The sequence below is a fragment of the Dromaius novaehollandiae genome, chromosome 9, assembly GCF_036370855.1.
Source record: "Dromaius novaehollandiae isolate bDroNov1 chromosome 9, bDroNov1.hap1, whole genome shotgun sequence".
In the NCBI taxonomy this organism is placed as follows: domain Eukaryota; kingdom Metazoa; phylum Chordata; class Aves; order Casuariiformes; family Dromaiidae; genus Dromaius; species Dromaius novaehollandiae.
Genome location: NC_088106.1, coordinates 24668542 through 24696154, shown reverse-complemented (window position 1 = coordinate 24696154; position 27613 = coordinate 24668542). Strand labels below are relative to the sequence as shown.

General features: G+C 35.8%; 1 protein-coding gene across 1 annotated transcript; it reads right to left on the bottom strand.

Moving 5' to 3' along the window:
- Positions 1-14878: 14878 nt before the first annotated feature.
- On the bottom strand, positions 14879-26935 carry RBP2 (retinol binding protein 2). The gene is made up of 4 exons (XM_026109698.2): positions 26777-26935; positions 20761-20939; positions 18119-18220; positions 14879-16479 (listed from the first exon to the last, which is right to left on the bottom strand). Exons 1-4 carry the CDS (start codon positions 26847-26849, stop codon positions 16426-16428), a joined length of 408 nt encoding a protein of 135 aa, XP_025965483.1. The 5' UTR covers positions 26850-26935; the 3' UTR covers positions 14879-16425.
- Positions 26936-27613: the final 678 nt, after the last annotated feature.

Genomic DNA, 27613 nt, shown 5'->3' with positions numbered 1-27613 from the left:
AAGCTATTTAATAAGAACAAAATCTCTACTTTGTGTTCCTTTGTGTGACCCAGCAGTTGTTCTTATGCCTATTTGTTGAAAGATGTATTTTTCAGGTGGAAAAACACACAAAATGCTTTCTTCCCAAAGTAGCAGAACAGAGGAAATTTTGCTTCTTGTGGATTTTGTGCTGCTCTTAAGTTTCCCATTGCCCCTTTCATACCCCTACCTCTTTGGCTAAGCAAGTAACACTTGGTGCAGCTTGTTTTGGAGCAACACGCACACTCGTGTTATCTCATGGTCCTGATAAAAGTCTGTTATTATCTTTGTTTTGAGAGAAGTGCACTAATTTGGGTTTATCTCTCTATATCCCTGTTATTGTTGTGGCTACTTGATATGTTTAAGAGCATAGACAAGGAGAGGGAGGAGGAGAGAATGGTGCAGAGAAAATGATGAGATCACTACACATCAGTAAGAGTGCAATCACAGGCCTTGCTTCCTTGAGAAACCAGGTTAAAGCTGTCTGAGAATATTTACAGTGCAATGTCTAGTACCATTCTACAACTTTGTTGGTTATAGAAACACAAAAGCATTTCTGTAAAGTGTGGGTATGTGCGTATAATAAAGGAATTGGTAATACGGTGTTGCAGGATACATTTCCTGTATGTGCAAAGCTACTTGTAAATCTCTTGCAAGACTAAACACAAAGCATTAGAAAGGATTTTTCTTATATTAAAAAGTGTGTTCTATATAAGTGGCCAGCTAAGTGCTGGCAGCTGAAGCAATTACATTCTGACAATTAAATTCTTTAACAAATGCATTGGAGTTCTGTAATAGTGGAGTTTTGCACCTTCATTATAGGTGATTTAGTTAGAAATACTGCAGCTATAATGGAATTACAGCAAGAAGTACAATAGTAGTAAGGAGGAAGTAGCTACAGTGTTGTTTCAGCCTGCAGGTAGTTTCCTCTGTAAAAGGCTCCTGCTTTTCAGGAAGGCCGATCCATTATTCCATATGTTTTCAGAGATCTCATCTTAGATCCTTTTGGCTATGAAATTATTGGCAAGTTTTGAATTCTTATGGCAATAAAAAGTGTTCTAGTAGCAGGATAGAGCATTTTGAGATACAAAATTGTACGTTATCAATCTTTCAAAGAAAAAGATTAAAGTAATTTGGGGTACCAATCACAAGCAGCTACAGTTTCTCCTCAGCATACCAAATAAGTTTTAACAGAGAAGGAGAAGGCTAAGAATAAACACTGATGCATTTAGTTTCTCTCTCGGATAAACACTAGAGGTCTGGAAATAAAGTCAAATCTAGCCCCAGTGCATGGAAATTCATATTCAAGCAAAAATCTAACAGGTGTTCCTAGCTAGATCCAAACTTGACATAATAACTACAGTGCATGCTGCTGAGTATTACCCGTAAGTACAAGCAGAGCTTGTTATAGCTCAGTCTTGAGGATCCAGTGTTTCCCTGCCTTCATTGTTCTACCCAGGACACCACCATTATTATCTAAATTCTCATTAATTTCTCCAGATTTCAGTGATAGCTTATATTCTCTACGGGTCTATGTAGTGTCTCTCTCTCAGGATCACTGTAGTTTGCTTTGGATCACAGTTTGCTAGCATCTCGAAGTCTGGCTAATTTTATTAGCTGGAGGTAGTATTATGGATTGCTGACTAATTCCCTAAATATTCTGAGTTTTTTTCTAACATGAATCACTGTATTATTCTCACTAGATCCTTTCTTTTAGAATACACAGAGGCTTTTATGTAATTAGGTCAACTCTATAGTATATTGCAAAGTATTTATTTCATATGCAGAATTAATGTGAAATCCTGTTTATTGGCAAGGGTTAATAGCTGAAGTGCAGTGAACTGAAGTGAAATTCATTGCAGCCTTAACTAAGAGGGTGACAGGATTGATGGAACACAGTGTATTTAAGGAAAAGGTATTATTATGGTTTAGGTGGCAGAGCTGTGAGACAAAGCACACTGTAAATCTGAATTAAAAGCTTCCTTAAAGCTATAGGATTTCACTTTCTTGCAGATCAGGGACGCCACATTCTTATAGAATATATTTTGTCTCTTTCAGTCAAAGGTATCCAGCCTGTGTCTCTTTGCATGCTCATGGAAACATACTCATCTTGGATACATTCATGACTCATGTACAGAGATCAAATTATTAAACTCACTAGGATAATTAGGAATTAAAATACCAGTAAAGAAATCAGACCTTGCAGCAGAACTGTAATAACTGTAGGGTTCATATTAGAAAAAGATAATATCCCATTCTTCAAAACCCGTCTACCTGCCAGCATGGTAACAGTAGTGGCCCACCTGTGCATAAACTGATAGTTCCAAATGTTAGCTGTTGCTTCAAATACAATAATATGCAAGCTGCATACAAAGAAAAGAGATACTGCAGTATGTAAAGAAAGGATTGGAAGTTTTATATTTGAAGCCACCTAAAATTATATTACCTGACACTTTCATTATAATCCTGCCTTTTTGACTTACAGTTCTGCCAAACTTCAGCCACATGGGTTTAGATTTTTTTGTATTGGATGTCTGCAGTTGGATAAGGGACCTCTGTCAGCTTGTATTTTCAAGTTTCAGTAGATAGGTTTAGTCATTTTTAAAAGGTAGTAAGGGAGCACAAAATGCCAGTTTCCTTAAAATTGGCAACAGGATAATCATGAATGCTTTTTAGCAGCATCCAATATGGATTGAATTTGAGCAGAAAATATAATCAAAAGGATTCATAGCAATAGCACAGTAATCTTACCCAAATGCTAATAATGAGGAGAGAGATGATCATAAACAGGGCACTCTGACAAAAAGATCAGTGAGGGAGGCACTGTGTGAACTGAAGTATTGTACGTGCTATAAAGACTCAAGTTCTTACCCTCTTGTGCTGCAGCTTCTTCGAGTACATTTGATTCATTAGATAAGTGCTATCTTTATGCTGTTTATGTAATCACTTAGCAGGAATGGTCTTGATTGGCCTGCTAGTGCTTCTGATTTATTAACACTTGCTTCTTCACATTTTATTTTCTGAACCCCGTAGTCACAATTTTGGCAGGATTCCACTTCCATTAAAATCAGCGGTAAAAGAGCAGGTCTTGAAACCACAGAAGTAGAAGGCAGCAGTATATATCCTTCCAGCTATTCCAAGTTTAGAACATACAGTTTCTTTTTTTTAATCAAATTTACAATGTCTTCCACTATAGCTGAATGTTCATATTAATGTTTTTTTATCGACTTCTGAGGGTTCAGATAGATATATTCCATTCTCTCAGCTCTTTAAGCCTATCTGTCAAACTATTAAGATCTAATTCAGCTAGCTGTTTAGTTTGTCCTGAATATAATCCTGAGATAATGTGAACTAGAAAACTTATAATTTCGTCTTGTCTGAGGAGTATCAGTCCAACAGCTACTTAAAAATGTCAGACTATAGTGATATTCATGATTTCAGGAAAAAAAGACTAATTTGTTTTCACTTTTATTTGCTACTATGTATGATTACATTATCACTGATCACAGAGTTGGAGTGTGCTTAGGAAATGTTTTAGCAAAGGGTTTTCCATAAGCCTGTGAAAAATGTGTTATTCAGTAGTATTACCAAGCATCAAAATGATCTGTTTCACCAATACTCTGGACAGTGGAAAACACTGCTTTTTTTTTTTAATATTAGACAAGGTTGACATAGAGTTACCCTTTATCTAGGTATAAAGCAGTTATAAAAGGATGTCTAAAAACAGCATTGTGGATGCTTAGTCAATGTGAAGGGTTAGTGGATAGAATTTTGTAACTGAGCTCTGGCCTTTGAGTGGACAAAGCTGTTTGGGTTCTCTGCATCAGAAAATCTTGTGTTTTCCAGATCCAGAGGTAAGGTTTCAGTCCCTGTTGTAACATCTGTGTATATAAAGAGTAGCCATTATTTGGGTTACTAAGATCCTGTTGCCTAGCTCTAGTCCTGCATGAGCCAGTGCTCTGCTATGAGCAGTCTTTTGTTTTATGAGTTGACAGCATTTGTTTCATTACAGTCTCAAATGCAGCTTGGGCTTGTGGTGTGCCAGGCACACAAAAACCAGAACTACTACTGAGTTTTGTTTCCAGGTCAGGCTAATTTAAACAGTCTGTCAAAAGAAGCTTTTAGAAACCCAAAATGTGACCATAATCCACAGCCATTCTCATAAGATATGTCTGATGTTACGCATTGATTCTGGCACTCTTTTTTCAGGTGGAAAGTGGCTCCATCAGCACTGTTGCGTTTTTGTTGTTGTTGTTGTTGTTGTTGTTTGTTTTTTATCTTGTTTTCAGTCTTTGTAATATTTAGTTAATTTTTTTAAGAAAGGTTAAGCCCTCTGTATCCCTTTGGCTTTGAGCTGCCTAGCTATATTGTTTTTCATTTTGCACTGTACTTCAAACAATTAGCAATCACAGAACTGTAGGGCATTTTCGTCTTTGTATTTGAAGCCTTTTCTTTACAGTGCTACAATAACAAGTATGTAACAAGATGCCTGAGAGCAGGCAGGGATGAGAGCTGTATTACATTTTACTTTTATACATTTTACTACATTTACTACATTTATATATACATTTACTACATTTTACTCTTTTATTACATCTTTTATAATAATCGCACACAACTATCTAATGTCAGAGGCAAATGTAACACTGTAATTGTACATACAAGGTCTATGCAAGCTCTGTTTCTTTCTTTTTCCCATTTCTGGTAAGGCCTGAGTTGTTAAACATTTCCATGAGCAAAAATAGTTATATATGTAACTCAATAATAACAGCATGTGCTGTGTCCCCTTCTATATAAATGATATGTGTTATTTTTAAATGACCATCCAAATTAAAAATGATTATTTTTGGTAATGTGTAACTAATACATAGTTGGAATTTAATCCCCCAAAAGCAGAAGCATATTTAAAGTTGTGATGTGCTTTAGTATGAACATATTGCCATGATAGTTTTTGTTTTAGACAATATATTTAATTTTATAAGAATTTTATTCAGTTTTTTAATGGGAACATAGATGGCAAGTATGCCGTTTTGACTCTATGATCAGGACTGTAAGCTCAGATAATAAATCCACGAGCTGCTCCCTTTAGCTGTGTGTTCAGGAGATTAGCCACTAAGTGGCGCCTTGATTCTGTTCATCTCTTGATTTTGTTTTTAATCGACTAATGGTGTCTGGACAGAAAAACTAAAATAGTTTCTTTAGTAAATCCAGTTGGGGAAGAATACTTATAAGATGATTATATTGTTTTAAATGAGAATCCTTCTGCTGAAGTAAATAAAATTATTTAAATACAATTTAAACCACTGCTTTTAACTCCAGACAGCCTGTTATTTTTACATCAAATTTTTCTTTTCAGCTGAACTGATAATCTACTTTTCTTGGATAAAAAACCTTTTTAAAAGAAAAAAGAAGCCATGCATATTATTTTATTATTTTTTTTTTCATGTCCAGCTGCTTCACAGCCATAATTTATCAATAGAAGCAGGTCAGGCCAGTGTCCTTTACACCCTCTGGTAACAGATATTTAGCATAAGTGGAAAAATGCTTGTATAAATGTGCTTCAGTTGGTGTAGCTTTTTTCCTTACAGTGAGAGGAATAAACTATACTTTTCTAAAGCATTTTTGTACTGGCATAACTGTATCAATTTTATCATATGTCCAAAGGTATTTGTAAAAATTAACACTGATACTGATATGGACATATTTATACCCTTAAATAATTTGTGTGTAGACTAGGCTATAGAGATACTGAGATCTTCTGTTTAATCTCAAGTCAGTCACTGTAGCAAGGCAAGTCTTGTAATTCCTCATTCATCAGTCTCTGCACTAATAAACTTCAGGTCTGTAGCCTTTGATATATAAACAAGTTACCGTAGTATAACATTGGGTGAGCTGCTGCACAGTAAACTGTGTGCATGTTTCTACCTGGCAGTATCTTGCCATTAATGTAAGGAAAATCACATCAGCCTCCCTTTCAAGGAAAGATAGGGAATTTCCTCATTTTGTCAAGCAGGGCTTCAGTGTAGACATTTGCGGATGGACAGTTGCACTTAAACAGTTACTGGCATGAATTTGACCAAAATTAACTATTCACTTTGTGATAACTTATTTGTATGTCAGAGTGCTGCACTGGGCCATCCTTTACAAAACCTGACTCTACCAGAACTTCTGTTGGCTTGTGATAGGACATTGTCATGTTACTATGCATCCTTGGTTGCTTTTCTGACAAAATACAGCTTCATTAAAAGGGTCTGTGTCTGGAAGAGATACTCTCCATCCTCTGCAGGGCCAGCTACAAGGTAGGGGTTTGACCTAATATATAATCATTTGAAATCTTAAAATTATTTAAATGTACACTTTTAGCAAAAATGTTTCCTGAATTTCTTTTTAATGTGCAATAATACATGACAATTGATGAACATTTTTATTTTAAATGTAATAGAAATGAGTGATGGAGTGATTTAGGGGCTTCTCAGACATGGGGACTCAGAAGACTGGCTCTGACTACAAATAGAAGTTGAGAGCTTATAGGTGCCAGTGTTATTTTGTCAGCAATATTTTTGTTGGTGACTGTGTTGGCTGCGAGACTTTCCTTGTTTGGGAAGGCAGATTTGATTTGGCAATAGAAGAACTGGATTTTACTAGCTTACATGAGATTTGTATGTATACCTTTAGTAACAAAAGGAAGTTGCTGTCAGTAAAACTTTGCAGGGTAGACTGGACTTTCAAGCAAATTTTTCTATGCTGAAAAAGACAGTTTAGAAAAAAATACACTTACCATATTCCTTACTTTTTATTCTTAAAAAATCACACTACAATTTTTCTTCTGTTACGAAAAACTTGTTTAAAACTGTTTTTCCTTATCACCTTCCTCAAAGTATAGCTGTGTATTAAATTACCCTATTTGGTCTCCTTGCAAGATGGTAAATCTTTATTTTAATTATTTTGAAGAGAACGTGATTAGTAATAATGATGATGAATTCAGAATAACAATGATGTAGTGACAGCCCCAAGTTTGTAATGCTTTCTATTTTGTAATCGGAAGTGGATGGAGTCACAGCATTAGATCCTGACCATGAAAGGTGAGAAGGACACAAGACACAGGGTTCTGCCTCCCGCCAATAACATAGTCTTAAGAATGTTAAAAAAAAAAAATCACTGAATTAAAACATTTGTCTTTAGAGAAAATGCTTCAAATTCTTCTGTGGTTAAAGTAACTTCAGAAAACTTTGAATTAATTGCTTCTGAAGGGCCATTGAGCATATTAGTATTAAGTATTTAAGAAAGTTTACCTATGTCATGCATAGGATAGGATAGGACAGGCACACTTGGCAGCTCATTTCACCACACTGCAACATGGCTGGAATCTTACGCATTCAGAAGAGCTAAATAACCAAGATTTATTTATTTTTCTCTCTAATTAATACTGCCAGATGGTAAAACCTGGCTCTGAAGTACGTATAGAAGTTTTCTCCTACCTTAAGATGCTCTCTGGCATCTTCTTTGGTACATAATCATTATAGAGCAGGGAAGAGGGAAAGGTGGTAAAAGCACTAGGCTATCTTTACATTCTTCTGCCAGTGGAGATGAATGGCTGCTGATGCAGGTGACAGGAAGGATAGGAGTGGAAATGGTGTTAATTACCAAAACTTAATAGAATGGTCAAGGAAGAAAGATAAGTTGTTATCATTTAACAATCTGAGACTAGCTGATGGAAATGTTCCCATATTTTGTTGTTTTATTGTTCCATGTTGCGTTATATTTAGTCCAAATGGGATCCAGAAAGCAACTAAAACATGCAATCCAAATGCTCTATCATTGGTCTAATAGTTGAAAAAGTGACTTTGTAAACTGAGAAAGGTGAAACGGACTGTTCTATGTGAATCTATACAGATATATGACTGCAAAGTTATATTGAAAATGTATATGTTTAATTTTTTAAAGCATTATTATTCTTGATAATCTAGGCAAAGGACTGTATATATTTTAAATATTTTGCAGGCCCAGATTTTCAGTTGCTGCATTTTAAGTTGTTGCATTGTTGTTATATCCAGTGGAATGATACTGATTTATACTAGGAAATAAATTTGCAGTGAAAGGTGGATTATTTAAGACTTTTTTCTTACTCTAATCCAAATTGCCAAAATATATTCTGCTTTGCATTTGAAAATACTTAATATGTTCTAGGTCGCTTTTCATTTAAATTACTTGCACTAGGACAGTTACACAGTTCTGTCGTATATTTTGTATAGAAATGATATGCCATATCTTAAAAAATAATAAAACATTTCTGAGAAGTTATATTGTATGCATGCACAGCGTAGCTTATAGGTCTAGGTCTGAGAACTAGAGTATGCCAAACATATTTTTTTTATTTATGATTTCTGAAAGGTTTGACTTTCTTTTTCAAAATAAGAGACAAACCTAAACTATATCAACAGAATCAAGGGATTAACACTTGTGAGAAAGTTTTGGCAGGAAGCCCAACCCTGAGCTCAGGGGCCTGAATCTTCATTGCCTTATGCTTCATACTGTGCAAATGAAGCTTTACATAAGTTTAAACTAAGATATTGTACTAAAATATGTTCTGCAGTTCCTTTGACTTAACTACTCCCATTGAAAGAGTCCAGCTAGTTGATATGAGTTCATCCACTGATAAATGTTACCCTCTAACAGGCTCCTGTAATTCTGCATCGCCCCTGCAGAATCTCATAGTGCAAGGATGTTTCAGTGTAAAATAAGCTGATGATGGTGAATCAGGTATCAATAGTTGTAACCAAAATAGCCTGTTGCTCTGAGCAGATGATGTTATATCTGCAATTAAAATTAGGGCAACTGTTGGAACTGCCCAGACTTCCACTGAGGATCACACTGAGTCCTGCAGTCCAGTGGCCAAGGGTAACATTTTTCCTGCCTTTCCGATTTAATAACAATTAGCATTCATTTTGCACTGCTGCAGAATGACTATGCAGTCATGGCTGGAGAAAATCTGGTTCTGCTTCCCATTTTAAATGGCACAAGTTCACTAAAACAGAAGTAGTTCAATTATGATCATACAAAGCTCTTCTCTGGAAAACAGTTATTTTCCTTTAGTGACTTTTGATGTGCTAACATTTTAACTAAGTGTTCATGTTTTCTGTATACTCTGTTTATGTCATCAAGGAAAGCAATTTGCTGTAATGCTACTCAAGGCACCCATTAGTAGCAAACAGCAATCTGTGTTTTTAGAGAACCAAGGCTGTTATTTCAGAAAGGCAGCCATTCAACTCTGCCTTAATCCTCTAACCACTGAAGCACATCTTCCAGGTGTTTTTCTTGACTATTTTTACTGATACTGGCTTCTCAAAAGTGTTTAGGAAATGAAAATCTAATTTAGATTAAGTTGCTTGTAATTTATTTCAAAAAAATAAGACATGATATATATATAAATAAATTTAAATTCTCAATTAGCTTTTGAAGACAGCTAAAATATTTGCCATATGTCACATGCTCATCTAAATAAAAAGAAAAATGTTTAACTTAAAAACCTAGTCCCTAAAATGTTTAGGAACTTTACTGTAGTCTTTCATTATTGGATGTTTGAAACAGATATCAATAAAAGTGAAAGGTAATACATATTTTTCTCAACACTAAATGATACTTTGAACTGTAAATGCATTAAATTCTGCAGCTCTAAAGTCTAGTGTCTTTGTTTTCCATAAATGTGTATAAGATTTGACTCATGTACAGAAAATATTAATGCATAAAATCACTATATAAAATTAAACTTTGTGTGACCCACCTGTCTTAAGTAGAAATAAGTAGACTGCACCATGTTTTAAAGGAGTGGTAGCATGACATCAACAACTTGTTATAAATTGCAGAAATATTATTAATTCTTCTATTTTTTGTTGTGGATACAGAATTCCATCATTACATTAATTTAAACAGGACCTGATCCGATTGAACTGAATAAATGAGTTTACAGAAGTGTTCCCATTGACTTAAGTAGAACTACTTGCAAAATCAGGCTCCAATCTACATGTAAATGCCCTTATAATGATTTAAAAAGTTGGCATTTAGTTAAAAAAAAGTATATAGAAGCGGTAAAATTACACTTTTTGAGTGTATACTCTTGGCTCACTTGTCATGCCAACTGAATATGACAAAGACTTCACTGGCTTTTATGACAGGCTGAATAGCCTTTCTCTGATCAAACTAGGATAGATTTCCTGGAATACTGTGAGTGACTATGCAGTAAAAGCATTTTTCAATCAATGTGTTGAAAAGACGCATTTAAGAATTCATTTGGGTTTTAGAACTACTCCATCGTGGAAGAGCACTGCTTTAGTCTGGTCACCCAGAAAATTTAAGTAATCTCTAGCTTTAGGGCAGCTTCAGGGAAAACATATATTTGTTCTTCAGTTGTTACAATTCTTTTTCCCTACTCTGTGTAGGAAAAGAGCAAATTTTGAAAAAAAGCAAGTGAGAGATAGCAAGAAAAAAAATCAGAGAATTGGGGAAGTAGCAAAAATGCTAAATATTAAAAGTCAGTCCATAAAACAAGTATTACTGTGAGCAGCAGAACTAATGAAGCTTGGTTTACTATGGATTTTGTCTCATGGTTGCATTAATTGGTATCTATTAAGATATGAACTCCAACTGATGATTTTCCATGGTTAGAGCCATTTATGGTGTTTTGACCCTAAGTGATTTTTCTGGGACTGGATAAACATGAGTTAACCCTTTAGTCTTACAGAAGGTACTGTATCTGGCCTTTTATTTTCATAAAAATTGTAGAACAGCTGTATCTTTGATACAACTCTGTGTACCCTCTGTCAGATTTGGTCAGCCAAACTACATTGGCCAACTGGTTAAAAAGCTGTGGGGAGCGTGGGAAAACAAACACTGTGGACACGTATGCCTCATTTCCTTAACAGCTGAGTCTAACCAGCCAGTCTGTCACTGAATGCAAATACATGCATGTATAAATGTAGGCACATGTTAATCTGAAAGTGAATGAAATAGAGGAGACAGAAAAAAACAGCTAACAAGCTTCAGGAAAATGCAGACTTTGGGTGCAGTGATGAGAGGCAGCAATGGGCACCACACATGAAAATCAGCTGGAAGGAATGCCCCTTGCAGTTTTCACAGGGAGATACCTTATTTAACTTTCATGCCACGGTTTTATTCTGAAGTCATGACTAAGTTTACAGGGACAGCCTTTGTGAAAGGGTCTGCCAGAATTTTCAGAAAGCCTTTAATAAGCAGCTTTATGACAGACTGTTGCCTAAACTCAAAATAGCAGTAAGCCAAAGTATAACAACATGAAAACTGGTGAAGAGAGTTTCCAATGGTTCTTAAGGCTCGTGTCTGGGTCTCGGTGAACATGAGTTCATGCTGTAGCCTTTCTCATATTGCTCTGTCTGGCCATTTTCTTCATCAAAACTGTAAGAATATAATATATCTGATGTTTATCTGACAGTCTTGTCAACCATTAGTACTGATAGAGTTAAAGGTTCAGCTTGATTTGCTGATGGCAAGAAAGTGAATATCATAGTTGGACCTAGGGTAACTAAACAAACAAATGGAAAAGATCTAACAGGCACTTGGTCTAATTCTCTGGTGAAAATGAATGCTAACAAATTCAGTATAGTATTCTGGTCATAGAATAAAAATTAAAAAAATCTAAGTTGGCTTTGTATTGCACTAACACATGGATACATTTGGAGGCAATAGTATAACCACGTGTTAGCACTCCTGCACCACAGGGTGCATCATTTTTTGTAGTCTGCCAATATTATGGTGGTCAGTATGAACAACCTTCCTCAATAGCCTAATGGATATCATCAGACATTGTACATCTGTTTTTTACACCCAATCCATATGCTCACATTTTAATATGATTTTCCCTGTTTCCTTTCAAACTGTAAGTTCGCTCTTCTTTCCCTTAATTTTACTGGCATTTATATGTATATGTGGAAGGATTAATTTTTTTAATTAAAATTTTTAATTAGTGTATTGTTTTTACTTAGGGTACTGGAACTCTAGGCAGGTGTGACTGAGGAATGGGCACCACTGGTTGACAGAACATCCCAAACTCCTGGAGTCATACTCAGACAATGTCCGTTTATGTCTGACATGCAAAATATTGCCAGTCTGCATGGTCGCAAAAATTTTTGAACATATGGTTGATATAAAACCAAAACAATGAGGTGTACCCGTGTCTAGCCAGCCTGGAGCAGTAATACTGAGAAGAATGGATTGTTCATTTCATTGCTCTGGGCAGGGGGGCAGTTCCAGGATTGGGCACTTGCTCAAAGTGCTGCTCCCTTACTGCGACTTGTTTTGTACTTTAGGTGGCAGCAGCAGAAGAATGTAGCAAACAACTTAAGTCTTTGGTCATCACTGGTTTCTTAATTAGTGCCTACGACCAGACTCATTTTTCCATCCACACTCATTGTGCATCCATACCTACAAGACCCTTAACGGTAATATTTAAAGCCAGACAACTTTTTTTCAGCAAGTATGCTAGAATATTGATGTGTTTATTGATCCTCTTTCTTTAAATGTGGTCTGGATGGAGGCAAAAACAGAATCACAGAGCAGTAGCACCAGGAAGCACCTCAGGGGATCCTATAGACCATGCTTATGCAAAAGACCGAATCAGTTTTACCTGTTTCTTACAGACTCCCCTAGCTAATCAGGCAACCTCTTCCAGTCTTTCATGATCTTTACAGTGCAGAGGTGTTGCTAACATCCATCTGAAGTTTCCCTGATGTAATTTAAGTCTGTTACTTCTTGTCTTGTCTTTCTTGTCCTGTCTTTGGGTATGGATAATAGTATGCAGCCTTTCATGTTTATGTTCTCAGGCTAAAATAGGTTCTCTGTTTGCTGTCACGTAAGGCAAGGTTTCAGTTGTTTCCATGGATTCCTCCACCTCTGAGAACTCTGGAATATGCACTCTCATGCATTGCTTTCCAACTTCTATTTAATGATGACTGAAGCACTGCAACGTGCATTGTAATTAAAGCAAGCTGGAAACTTAGAGAATAATTGACAAAATTTTTGCAACTTTTGAAAAGCTTGTCTGGTTAATTTTATTTTAAATCTCATTTTCATAAAATGATTTATTCTAACCTTCCAATCTTCACCATCTGCATAACAAGTGTAATCAGCAAGCCAAAATTAAAATATCTACAACCTCTGCCCTTCAAATCAATCACAAATTAAAACTGAAAAGAATGTGTTCTGGTGGAAGAAAACCATCATAAGAAATCTGAATGCATCAATCCTTTCTATTAGTGTCTCCCTACTAAAGTGAAATATGCCCCCTTGGTTAAAAAGAATACAAACAAATATCATTAAAGAACTTTTTTGGTGAAATTTTGTTTGTCTTCATCAGGTCTTAAAGTAAATTCTGCGTAAAAAGCTTCAGACTTTTTGCCAGATGGCAGTGGAGTAGAGATCTTTCACAAGCAGCAAATCAGCAGAGGAGGGTAGGATAATTGTGGAAACATTTGAAAGCCTTCCTGTCTGTATACTACCTTGCTGAACATCCAGAGGCTAAAAGAAGGCCAGCATCTTAGGAGGTAGCCACTGAACATTATTGCTGGAAGCATTTACAGCATTAGCCTACAGCATTACTTTCTTCTTTTAACAGTTGATAGCAAAATGCCCAGTGATTTTCAGGGAGTAAAACTGGTTTGGTCCTGAGGATTTTTAGAAATCTCACCATAAACGTTTCTTACCATTTCCTATACACACCTGTGTCATTTTCATTTGAAAAGTCCAGTGACAGATAATGCTACTGACTCTCTGCTCAGTACTGTACTCGCCAGGAAGTGCTTTTGTTATAACACAGGCTTTTCTGTTGCCTGGATCAGAAGGCTGCTGGTAAATTCCCTTCCTGTTAGCTGTATTTGAGTAATATTTTTTCTGAGGAAAAGGAACAGTGCAAATGGCAGCAAACAGCCGAGACAATATTGCATGCCAGAGGGCTGAGAAATTGTGAATGAGCATTCTCTGATTTACCAGTGAGGACTGTTCCTTCAGTGCAAGTATTACATCTGCTGACAAGGAGATAAGGGACTTTGTACAGCTTACAGACCAAGCTAATGTAACAAATAAATACAATATAAAGAGTATACCTTTGGAAGTAACTGTCTTGCAACATAATGAATAGTTCATTATCTGTCTCCAGTTCTGTGCACACAGGCGTAAAGGATACTGTCAGTGTGTTCAAAGTGGGTTCTGAGACAGCAGGAAGAAAGTGTTTTTTCACAGTGTAGGCAGTCTTGCACATTTTCTCACTCCCTGTTAAAAAGGCTGGAATTTTCAGTTCCTGAATTTGTAAATAAAACTCAGATCCAGTTTTCTCCCTAATTAAACTTAACTCAAGTGCCCAAATGCACACTTGATTTACTTTCGTATCCATCAGATAAAAGTAGTAAATATAACAAGTCAATTGAAGAATGCTTGCTTTCCATCCTCAAAATTCAGTATTCGTAAATTAATGATAATTCTTTGTGATATATGAAAACTTTTTCTTTGGTTTATGACTCGATATGAAGTACCGAAACCCTGCATTGGGCAAGTTTTCTCCTGGCAAGAGCCAAATATGAGAAATGTCACTGATTACAAGAACTTTTTTTTTTCTAGTGATTACTTTGTTGTGATAACATTTTGAAAACTTAATGAACTGTGGACAGTCACTTGATGTGCTCCTTCTAAGCCTAGTAACTAGCAGAGACTCAGAAATAGGAAGTGGAAAGTCTAGATCAGGTTTGAATAAGAAGAAATAAGGAGTTTACCAACTCCAAGTTCAGTTTCTTCAATATGAACTCATGTTAGAGCATTGCTTAATTAAATCACACAAAAATTGACACCAGATCGATTTTTATTGGGAAAAGAAAAGTCCAATTCATAAAAATGTCCCTACTTCTGTATTTGCACTTATATGCACAGGGCCATGTAAGTATCAGTGACAAAGTAATCAGATTTGGACTTGTGCAGCTGCGGCCTTGACTTAAGCTGGGGGACTCTATCTGCCCCTTTCTCCTCCGGAGATACTGACAGTGAGTGAGTAGACTAAGCAGCTAGTGTGGATGGGGAGAAAACACATGATCCTCTATTTCTGCAAAGTTTTTTTTTCCATATCTTTTTTCTAGTTCCTTACCACTGGTCTGTTTAGTGAGTTCCCACTCCTCCAGTACCAAACAGGAGATGGACAAGAGGGGATTGAAATGGTGATAAAATTTATATGATGGCTGATATGTCTGCAAGGCAAGGTTTGTAGGGCAAGAGAGTATATTTTATTAGAATAATTCATGTAGTTTGAAAAAAATAGATGAGCTTTTGGGCATACAAGCCTTGCCTCAAATCTGTGGAATGTGCATTCCCCTTTTTTTGAATAATTTCTGTTTCCGTTTACTGAAGAAGTAGTTCTTACCATTCATGGTTAATTTAAACTTGCCTCTAGCAAAGAGCATGAATTCTTTTGAAAAACCCTAAATGCCAGATAATAAGACTGAAAACAATTGTATGTAAATGACTTTTCTTTAAAGTCTGTAAAAGGCAGCTACAAGGTGAAGATATCAGCATGCTGGATACTTTTCATGCACGGGATACATGGAGCCCATGTGAACTTAGCCATTTTCCTCTTGCAGCCATAGGCTTGCCTCAGGTTTAACTTTATGGACCGACTCTTGAATGGAGAATGTTCTTCAAACATTTTGACTTCCTCACTAGGGTTTTTAGTAGGATGCCAGTTCTAACTGGAGGTTAGGAGCATAGACAACTATCTGTTAGGACTGTATTAAGGACCTACAGCATTTCACATAGGCCATGAGGAGAGATTTATCAGGTGGTAACAACCTCCAGCAGCTATAGACCTGAGCCAAAATCAAATGAATAACTTAAATATGAAAAGCTGTGTATCCTGTTACAAGTTTGATGAGCCATCCTGTTTCCTCAAACTGTAGACTTAGTGATCCAGGACTAAATTAAATAGAAACAGTCCAAAGGATGTCAAATTCTATGCAGTCATCCAAATATATTATGCTATTACGGCACTACAGAGAGATACACTGTGGTTGAGATAATTGGGACTATTTATTTCCAGCCTTGTTGCTAAAGGTCTTAGAGACATTCCTCTGAAAAGGATTACAAAGATTCTAAGAACAGAGGAAAGCATTACTTGAAAGACGATTACTTTTCTTTAAGCCCAAACTGAAAAAGAAAAGAATTTATGATGTTCATGACTGTTTCATGTTATTTTGGTAAAATGTGTTTGTCTCCAGAAGCATGCACAAAAATGCATTCACATCGTGTCAAAGGATTATTGCAAATCTGGTTTGGTTCTTTTTTTAGACAGAACATAATTGCAAAATATGTATGATGAAGATCTGGAGGGGTTTCTGGTCAGTTTTATTTTTTCTTCTTAAATACCTGAAGGCACACCTGGTCTTCACATGTCAGTTCCTACAACATTAAAATAATTTGTAAGTATATAGTGGTACAAGCTGTATTTCACATACACCCCAGCTCCCCCCAGAAATTATTATGACTGAGCCACTGCATTAAAAAGGTATACTTATGAAAAAAAGAACAGAAAGAAAAAATAGTGTATTAGATGTAACCAATCGCAATCAGCTGTCATGCACTACAGGTTGCAGTAATTAAATTTTGACACTTGAATTGAGCTTTTAAAAATATAAAAATGAAAAATGCCTAAAAATTGCTCTGTAATGGGAGGCTTTTGCATGCTCTATTATTCAAACAATATAGTATAATACTTTATAATTTTCATATTATCTCATAATTTATGAGAAGCACTGAAACAGGGAAAGTATAAGAAAGTAGTGGAGAACACTTCAAAAGGATGGGGTCATTTGCTTCAGAGAACAGACGTGCCCAGCGATTGTTCCAGGGCCAGATCAATACAGTGGTTTTGCGAAGTGTTGCAGCTGACCTGATAAAGCCTGGCACACCTGCACACTGCAGTGCACTCAATTCGATCAGCCTTCTGACTAGTTAGCATTCCCAGGCCAGTGAGACTTTAAGGTGAGCAAAAGCTGACTTCTTGGCCAGCAGTTCACCAAACCTGCTATAAAGTGTTGTGAGAATCTACATGGTCTCTCTGCTTCCAGCAATCTGAGCTTGAATCCCAGTGCCAGCATGTAGAATCTTTGTCAGTTCAATTTTTGAATAGAATTAGAAAGGGATGCTGGACAGCTGGATAGGATACTGGCTTTTAGTCAGTGGAGGGATACAGTTTTTTTAGTTCATCACCTTGACCTTTCAAGCATACAGACTTCAGGCAATATCGGCTAGCCATATCAACCAGCTGTAGGGTAAACCTGTCAAGGAGTAGATATCTAGACCCAAATTACAAGCCAGAATTAATAAACTCTTCTCCATAATCTTTCTGAACCTACCTATTGCACTGTCCAACATTACCATGCCCATTTCTTGATTGTTCTTCCAAAAACTTTGGTATTATTATGTAATCTGTTATTTATCTTTCCAGACTTCACTGACTGCTCATTTCCTGCACAAGCCCTTATGGCCTCTCTCAGGCTCCCTACATTTATCTTTGGGCTCTGGCTTATGAACTCAGCTGTTTTAACTTTTTTTCTTTTCATTGTACTAGCATAAGATAATTGAGGAGTAGATTGTTTGCCGGATCCTCTTGAGTATCCTGAGAGTGATTTCTGATCTGGATTACTGCATAGTTCTTGTTAAAACTGCATAGTTTCAGGACAAAGAATAATATTTTTCTTGTAATCTTTTTCCTATACTGTTTTTTTTTCTTCCTACTAATGATGATATGAGAACCAGAAGATGTTAGAGGTGCAATGTAACAGGAAGGGTTAATGGCTGAAGGGCAATGGATAGGAGCAAAAACTGCTGCAAGGTTATGATTTAATTGGAATAGGTGGAAAGAAACAGAGCACTCCGGAGTTGTAGTAGAGGGAGGATTACCTTAAGAGTTCAGAGATCAGAGCTGTCTGAATAAAGACCATTCTAAATGGAATAAGTAATAAAACCTTTGAAATGGGAGTGTCGTCCTTTACTGTAGGCTCAGTTATGCGCTATGTATCAGTATAGCAGCCCTTACCAGATAAAGTTTGTCTCCTTCAATCCAGTGCTTCCAGCCTCTGTTTTTCTTCTCACCTTTCTGAACACATACCAGTTTGTCACCATCCCAGGTCACTAGTGTCTGCATGGATCAAATAGTTAACTCAGATATGATAAAAAGATATTTATGAATACATGAAAATAAACTCAAACAATGACAAGACACTGTTTACATTTGCTTCCTACTATTCCTTATCTTCCTTAAAAAAAACCCAAATCAACCAACCACTCAACCAAAACCCTAAATGCTTTCAAGAAGACCATAGCATTTAGATGTGAAGCTTTTACCGTTCTTTTTATGTTGTCAGTGTCCACATATTTCTTCACATACCTAATACACAGTGTTCATTCTAGCTAGGGAATTTCTCAGTCAGTTTACAGATACTTGTATAAAATGAGTGTATGAAAACTGTATTTTTCTTGCTGTATGAAGCCACTAATAAAACGATTATAAGGTTTCATGAGTGAAGATCTGAGGCTTATACCAATTAGTGCAGTGCTAACAACTTTTCTAACTCTACATAAAATAGCAAGAAAAAAATGGATGTTTATATCATCTTGTACAATACACTTATTTTATAGCATTTCTCATGCACTTTTACAAAAGAACTTTAAAGAGAGATGGTTATAAGTCAAGGAGAGAAAGGTTTTACAGAGAAATTTAAACTGAGTCACTAATGCATTGAAGGAGAAGGGCAGGGGGCTGGATGTGAGTTTGAGGCAGAATAAGCAGCAGATGCAGGAGTGACTGTGTGACCTAACCTTCATTCTGACTGTGCATAGAGACAGGACAACACTGGTCAGTGAATGTAGGTGTGTGAAGTCAGAAAGGCATAATGAAATTCTCAAGAGATTACAAATAATTAAAACAGGAGGTCAGTAGATTTGGAGCCTAGTCCACCAGTCTCCACTAGAATGTGGAGAATGTGACTCGCTGAAGTCTACAGACTAGTGAGATACCTGCAGCTTTGTGGGCTCTGTGAAGTTGAAGGATTCAGGAGTACTAAGAAAATAAGAATTTTGTTAGTCTAAATAGAAATCAGTAATACTTATCTAAAATATCATGCTTCTCAAATCTAGCAGGTCACCCAGGGGTAAGCTAGGATGCATTCTGGAATATTTATCAGGCACTGAGGGACATACAGATAATTAAATGAGAAAGAAGAAAGTGGAAGTCAACTAGATCTCTGATGTGTACTTTTGGGGGAAAATTTAAGGTCAAAGGTTTAAGCAATGGTAGATTCAGATAGTAGGGATAGCCCCAAGGATAGTCTCTGAAGATGAGTCCAGTGTTTGAAACACTCTGTAGTAATATGTTGCATAATAAAGAAATGGCTGACTCAAAGTCTGTATGTATAAGACAGAGCAAGTTAAAAATGAAATAATGGCTGTTCACTTAAGAGACTAATTTATACTTATGATCAGAACTATGGATGCAAGACTGAAAAGAGGCCAAGCAGAGATAAGCAAAACTTGTTAGAAACTCCTGTAAAGCATGGGAAAAAATCATATAACCACATTGGTAGATGGTTCCCCTTTTCTTCAACAGCCATGTATTTTGTAGATTAATTATCAAAGGATGGACAAAGACCCAACCTTTTTTCTCCACAAGAGGGATAATGATGGCAAGTCACTGGAGGGGGGGGGGAGGGGGGGGAAATTTAGTGCAAAGATATTCCTCAATTATTGTGGAATGAGTGTATAATGATGCCCAGTAATCCATAGATCATTCGATATTTCTCAGGCTCACTTTGGTCTTTCTCAGTCTCTTTGTACAGCAGGAAAAAAAAAACCTTCAAAAAACTTTAGACCACCTTCTTGCTCTGCTTCATAGATTTCTCCCTCCAAAGAGGTTGACAGTAGCTTCCCCAAATATATTATCCAAACCAAATTCTTATTTGACCTGAATGATCTTGTCAATGCTAGTACTATCTATCAGAACAGATTGCAACTGTTGGAAGAACATGCACGGGAAGTTCTGGGATCCAGAAGCTCCAAGAACATTAGGAAGTTAATTCATCATTTACTTCAATCCTAGATGATTTTTATGAGGGATACTGGATATGTTGGTTCTTGTCCAGGAGCAGGATGACTATCTCTGAAATTAAAAATTCTTTTTACAGGCTAAATCCTAAGACAGACTAAATTCAGAGCAATTTTCTTTGAGTTATTTTAGATTTGAATCATTGTAATTTGGGGAGACAGATTAAAAATAGAGTGTGGACTTAGCAATTCAGAACAGAAAATTTAAACTCATACAGACAAAATCCTAAATTTAAAATAATTATTTTACAGTTTCGTTAGGGAAGTTGCATAGAGTAAAATATATTTCTTTTGTTACTTTTTCAGTACATAAAGGTTTAGCATAGAAAGACTGGAAAAATCCCATATCAGAAAAACGTGTAATTAATGATTGTCCTCACTTTTCTGAGTAACCATCCTGATTTGCATTTAAAATAAATGATTGTAGCATGAAAGAAGTCTGTCTCAAGATGCAAATCATTTCTGCTTTATAATATTTCTCTAATGCCTGTAATTTTTTCCCCTCATTTATTGTTTTTTGAACTGCTTACTCCCATTGCCAGCTGTAGCATAAACAGAAATTACGTACTAAATTTATACCTTTACCACTCGGTTATCAAGTCCTTTGGTATGTTCTTCAAACTCCACTCCCACAGTGTAGTTCACTTCATAGTTTCTGAAAGTGCTGAGTGTTTTTGTTTTAAAATTATCTCCATCTTGAATAATCTCTTTTGTTTGTTTCAAGTGCTTTGCAACTTTACGAGTCGCAAAATCAATATCTGTCAATAAACAGGAAAAAAAGAGGAATCACAAAAAAAATCCCAGCATTTGTTACCAGCATTTATATTTGCACATTATAAAAAATCACTATATTTAATGACCACTTAGTTCCACAAATGACATTTTTGCCTGTAGCATTTTGGAGAGAAGATGATCATTTAAAAAAAAAGGAAATCCTGTCTTCTGTGTAAGTAGACCTTCAATTTGAGGATCTTCCTATGAAGATGGTAGCTGTAGGAAGGTTATAAGCAGAGCTGCAACATGCAACCAGTAGTAGTTATATACTGGCATGTTAAGTAATCTCAGTCTCCAGCTTTAAGAGAATTGAGAGATCATGGGCTGTTAAGACTAACGTTACGTGGTGCCTTTTTGGCCTCACTCAGACATTAAGCTGTGGGATGCCAGGAGTGCTATTATCATCTTATGCCTGAGAGTCATTCTAAGTGTACAGTATAAATCATATAGCTCTCAAGCATATGAGGGTATTGGTATATGTCCTGCAGGCTTACAAATGTTGGCCACCCCCCCAGAAGGAGGATCTCAGAATAAGATTCCTGTTCAGTAAATAAACATTTTAGAATAAATATGTAATCCAGGGGATTTGGGCATGTTATTTTTATGTTGAACTACACTCTGTGGAGTATGCAAGAGGTTAATTAATTAATTAAAATTACTAAAATTAATTATGATAAGAAAAAAGAAACAATCAAATAAAAGCCTGACTTATTCATTGTCCTTAGGCAACAGAGATAGAAACAGCTTGTAGTTATATGTTAAAGGAAGAAAGATTTCTTCCTTTGTGTGTATGTATCTGCGTGTATATGTGTGTACAGATGGATGGTAAAACACGGAAAGTCAAAAAAATCAAAGTGAAGCATTTGACAGTTCCTCTTTAATATTCTGTCAGCATTTTATGCAGTACTGATCTCCTTAACATTCCTTACTTTGTTCATGATGAAGACTAACATTATAATATAAAACAACTGCTTGCAACTGAAGGCATTGAAAGTTACCAAAAGGACAATATATATTACCGTCATGACAGTTTGCCCCAGACAATCCGCCTAATGCCAGCTGCATTACCATCTGCAATAAATATTTCTGACCAGCTGGTAGTGAATCTTATTATGGTGCTATATGCAAATGAAATAATCTCACATGTTTCTAAGAGATTGAAAAATGGTTTTGGTTTGTTAGCCATCTTTTAGTGGTTTCACATGGAAGTTAATCATTGTCAGCTCAGCAATGCCACATACTAATGGAGTCCTTTTTCTTTTGGTAGATTCATTATACCACTGTTGAAGCACTAATCGAATTGAGTGAGAGGACTGGCTTGAAAAAATTGTAACTCTTTAACATGGGGGATAATGTTCTTGTTCAGTATTTATATTCAAGGCTTCTTGGGTATATATTATCTGCTGTGGTGGATTAAAGGTATCTCTGGGTCTGATTTATAGCCAGGTAACACAAAATTTAGGTCTCTCTGAGGAAAAAAATGTCTAGACTTCCAAAGAAAAGCTATTTCTGACTAAATATATTAGTCTTGTAGCTCCTGGAGAAAAATCAGCGGAGGTTTTATTAAAGCATGGTTTTCATAACTGCATTTTGAACAATGCAAGCAATAAAAATGAAATATTGTTCTATTATAGTAGATTAAAATGCTTTGTAACATGTTTATGATAAAATCAAAGTTTCTGGCTTAAAGGGCAAAACTATTATTTAATTAAAGTATAGAAATGCATATGTATTAATTATAAGGATGGATGAATTTAAAGAAAAAAGCCTATGTGCTTTGAACCCAAGCACTTTAATACTTAAAATATCAACCACATGTAAAATTGGGAGAAACAGAGTGGAAGAATATCTTCTCACCCTTTCCATGTCATTTCCTTTCACTGATGACAGGTGAAAGCGAGACACATTTTCTGTCAATCACCCTGTAGTCTTATGTGTCTCTATATTGTTTTCTTCAATAATTCAGTGGCAGTTTTTCATTAGTATAAAATACAGTATATGTATGCACGTATACACAAAAAATCATGTATTAAGGCAAGGTGTACTAATGCAGGGCCAGATCCGGACAATTGGTGCAAATAGCTTCTTCATCCCAACCAGTTGCTGGGGTTCTCGTGGAGAAAGGAGTGTGAAAACCCTGTCAGCAAGCTGAGCGAGCATCTCTCCAGTAGAAACTGCCCTGGGTAGGCAATGAATCAAACTATTTCCAGGCAAATTGAATCTATATTGCATTCCTTATTCCAACACTCTTTCTCTCCTGCTTTGTTTCAGGCTATTCAGTGAGTCAAGAGCTTTTACTCTCATGAACTGTTACAATCTCTTTTCAAGCAGGCTTCTCAGTATTTGATGTCTGTAGTGCAGACCCCATTGTAGTATGAATCAATCCATTTTTCTCTGAATCTCCACTGAGAAATGCAATAAGATCAGAAAGGGATGAAAAATCCCCTTCATTTAATAATAAAATCATAATTTATCAAAAAAGTAGCTTTCATCAAGTGTCCTGTTTTAACCACTGATCGAAATGCTTCCAGGAATGACACTGAGATGCTGTAAGGAACTGCTGTAGCCCAGTTCATGCTAGCATTCATGGTCGAAGAAGCAATATAACATTGGAAAATGCATTATTTATTTTAAAAGGATCAGAATAAAAGGATGTTAATAATTAAAGTTTTGTTTACAGCTGGTAGTAATTAATATAGGTATTATGACAGTTAGACAATAAATTCTTACTGAATTTGAGTGAAAATCACAGCTTAAATTCTAGAGTGGGTAAATTCAAGTTCAGTGAAATGCATGTTACTTGCACTTGCTATCCTTTTTCCTTACATTTTCTCTGTATTTTAAGGCAAATACAAGTGTAAAGTTATAGCTCAAGTAAAATAATCAAAACAACAATCTCATCAGATGATAACATAAAAGGGAAGAAAGGAACAATATTGAGATGACTACCACAACCAAATGAAAAGAAATCACAATTACAAATCCTTTTGGAAAGGAAATATATACACCACAGCTGTTTATTTAGTATCTTAAGAAATATGGAAGGAAGAAACCTAAACACTAAAGAGATCTTTATCAAGATAGTTACCAAAAGAGAGTTATCAAATATGATGAAATTTATTACTATAAAACAAGGCAGAGCTACAGCAGGATGATGATCATGATTAGTGGTTAGAGTAACATGACAGAGGTAAGTCAGGTCTTAGAGCAAAATGCTGAGGTAGGGCTGAAACAGAGCCAGAGCAGGTGAATTGGGGTAGAAGCAAGAATAAGAGGTAAGACTAGAAGTCGGGGTGGGCAGAGAGAGAAGCCTGAGCTAGACAAAGAAGACAGCCTGCAATAGTCAGTTTGTGACAACCAGAAGTAAATTTAAATATCATCCAGGTTATAAAGTATCCAAACGAGCCCCATGGCTCACATGCAGTCAGCATATTTAATGCTGAAATCACATTTCAGTCACATATAAAGCAGTAATTGTTCTTTATGCATAACTCTCAAATCTCAGCATTCAAAGGAGTCAGTGTGTATCTTCTGAAATTCATGATACTGGCCTAACCATTCTTATTAAAAAGAAATAATTAATTTTTAAGTGTCTTGAAGGAGTCCATGTATGGTATTTACAGACTTTCATAAACCTACATGGATTTTCTTCATAACTGTGAGACCTAAAAACTGTCTTGAAATATTGAAAACTTGCCTTTCTCTGTTGGAGGAGTCGAAGCTTGGAAATAGTAACTATTTTCAAGACTTGTTGAAAAGTCATGAGACTTGGCTGTAATGTTTATGTGTATTTCTTCTCTTTCTATCCGAACAGGTAAATTAATTAGGAATCTTTAATGAGAGTAAAACTAGTAGAAAATAGGCTAAAGCATCAAATTTTTCAGCTCAGCTAAAGCTTTTCTGTTCATTATTTCTAAATCAATCTCTAGTGTAGGTATTGAAAATTACCTGAAAATTATTAGATTTAATTACCTAATTACCTTCTCTGTGTTAGACTGTTCTTCCTAACAAATACATTTTCTTAACTTTTGGAAGGTGACTATACTGTGTACTCTTATTGTTTTTGGACCACTGAATTCTCTTTTAAAATGTACATCTTTACAAGTAACTATTTTGCAATCTGAGCTAACAAGGTCTTTATATCTCCGGTAGCTTGACTCAGGATCCATTAGACTACTAGAGTATAAAGAAGCCACAAGTCTGATCTCCACTTCTGAAGAAAGTACAAGCCACTTTGCTTTGAAAAAACTGTTTACCAGCATCACACTTACAGTGGTGTCAGCTGCCATAGAAAGGTAGAGTGAGAACAAGAGCAAATGCTGAACAGAAAATAGAAATCAGTGACCACCAGGTAGAAAACAATGAGACAACAGCTGGGATTGAGAAGCTTTGATTTTTACCACGTTCTTATTTGTAATTCAGAGTCAGACAGTTTCTTCCAACCTAGTTTAAATTAGGCAACTCTAATGACTAATTTTATGTAAGAAGCTATATAGACATCATGAGTGGTAAAGAAACAGTGCTCCTTTATGTCCTTCATCTGTCATGTAGTAGAACTGGGAAAAGATCGCCGATTCTAAAGGTTATACTTTTCATGTATGCAGAAATCTACCTTTAATATTTTTTACAGTTTTTGGAATGCAGCCATGTTACTGCAGTGGTGGAAAGGTGACAATTGTTCATTCAATGCCCATCCAGAGTGTACTGAAGAAATTCTTGAAACTGGTGATTTGTTCTAAAATTTTGTCCTTTCAGCAAAGTAAAGATCTGTTTCTCTGCTGACCTAAGTAGAGGAAGGATTTCTTGCATGCTACTTGCATAGTCATAATGACTTGGAGCAAAAAGAAGTTTATATCTTTGAGAACAAAAGTGCTTGAAAGGCAATTTATATTGAAAGAAAACAATAGGTGAAGCAAAAGAAGGTATTTCTCTCATAAAATTCTCTCACAGTCATTACAGTGAGTGATTATGCCAGTTTGGGTAAACATAAGTTTACAAACAATGTAAAATGATTTTGATATGAAATGACAAGGATATTCCTAGCATTCAGTTAACACTGTTTTGGTATTCTTCTAGCATCTGCATAAATAAGTCTGTTTAATATCCTATTCAGTGGATACGCAAACTATGACTGTCAGACCTCTGACAATAAATTACCAAAGTAGTAAATGAAAGCTTCCTAAACAGCAGAACATCTTTTTTTGCATGTTTATCTATATTGTTGTCTTCACTGAGGGTGTTAATCAAGTGAACTTAAGTTTAGCTAACCAAGTAAACATTAAATGTAGGAAACCTGTGACCGAAGCCTCCTTGCTGTGTAAAGATCACTCCCATAAAAATTGTCAGAAATGTCTGCCCATGTCAATTCTTGCAGCCTTTACAGTGCAACTGTTTTACAGTTTCTACTAACTGAAAGCACTAATTAAGTACTTGACGGTATTGCTGCTTTCGTGATATAAAATATCCTGTTTCTTTTTAACAGAACCATCCAGGTTGTAGCTTGACTATTACAGTAAGCATATATCTGGAATAAGAAAGAGCTTCTATATCTGAAAGCCTGTTTGGTTTTTTTCCCAATCTGTATCTGTTCTTTTCAGTTATCTTAATAAAGGATAATATCTTTGCCTACAATTTTTCTCTTGCTTATATGTTACATTATTGTAACTGCAAACACATTACAATTATATGATTTTAATGTAATTGCCAATAATTGTCATGCCACAAGGCTCATGACAGAAATCAAATTAGTCTCTCATTAATTTTTAAAGGATTTTACTTATAATTGAATCTTCTATCTATATATTTAATATTTTTCATTTACCTAAAGCAACCATGTAGCCTTCAAAGTTTTCACTGGATTCCATTTCCCACGTCCCATTGTAATCAGCAGGCATGGTGGCAGGAGCTTAAAACCAAGTTCAGATCAAAAGCTGAGGTTGGAAACAGGCTCTGTTAAGCGAATGTGTTATAAGCCTTTTCATATCTTTTTTATAAAGTTTATGGTTTTCTAGATAATAAAGTTTGAGGGTCAGAATGCTAACCCTAGAAAACTTTGCCTTCATTAACAGAGTTCAGTTGAACTGCTGGCAGACAAGGAACACTTTCTGAAATAAGTAATACACGAAATGGATTTTACAATGACCTTTGTAAAGAACTAGTTGCTATTATGGGACACCTTTGAAATATATGTAACACTGGCACATTGTGCAACCCAGCTGAAGTTCCCAAAGTGAATTCTTTTCTTCAGTTCCTTTTCACATGCCACATTTCCCTATGACGAACCAGTCTTACAGAGCTGACCACACTCAAAACTCCCATTTAAAATTGGAAGTCTTGCATGTGTACCAAGTGCAAGCCATGGCAGAAAAGGGAATAGTTCTATTGAAAATATTTTTGTTTTCCTTTGCTTCTAAAAATATTTGTACCCCAATATATACTAATGGAATTAGAGATGTCTCTGATGTCTCTACTAAATGTCCCTGTCAGATGCTGGCAGGCATGCTTCATGCACAACTGTATTTCCATATTTTGTTTTTAACTTAAAAAAAGGCAGTCTGCAGCAAGTTCAGCAAATGTAAAACAAGGCCAAATGGATCATAATTAGTATGAATCCTACCCTAAAAAGTTAATTTTTAATTACTCTGAAATGTAGCTGTTT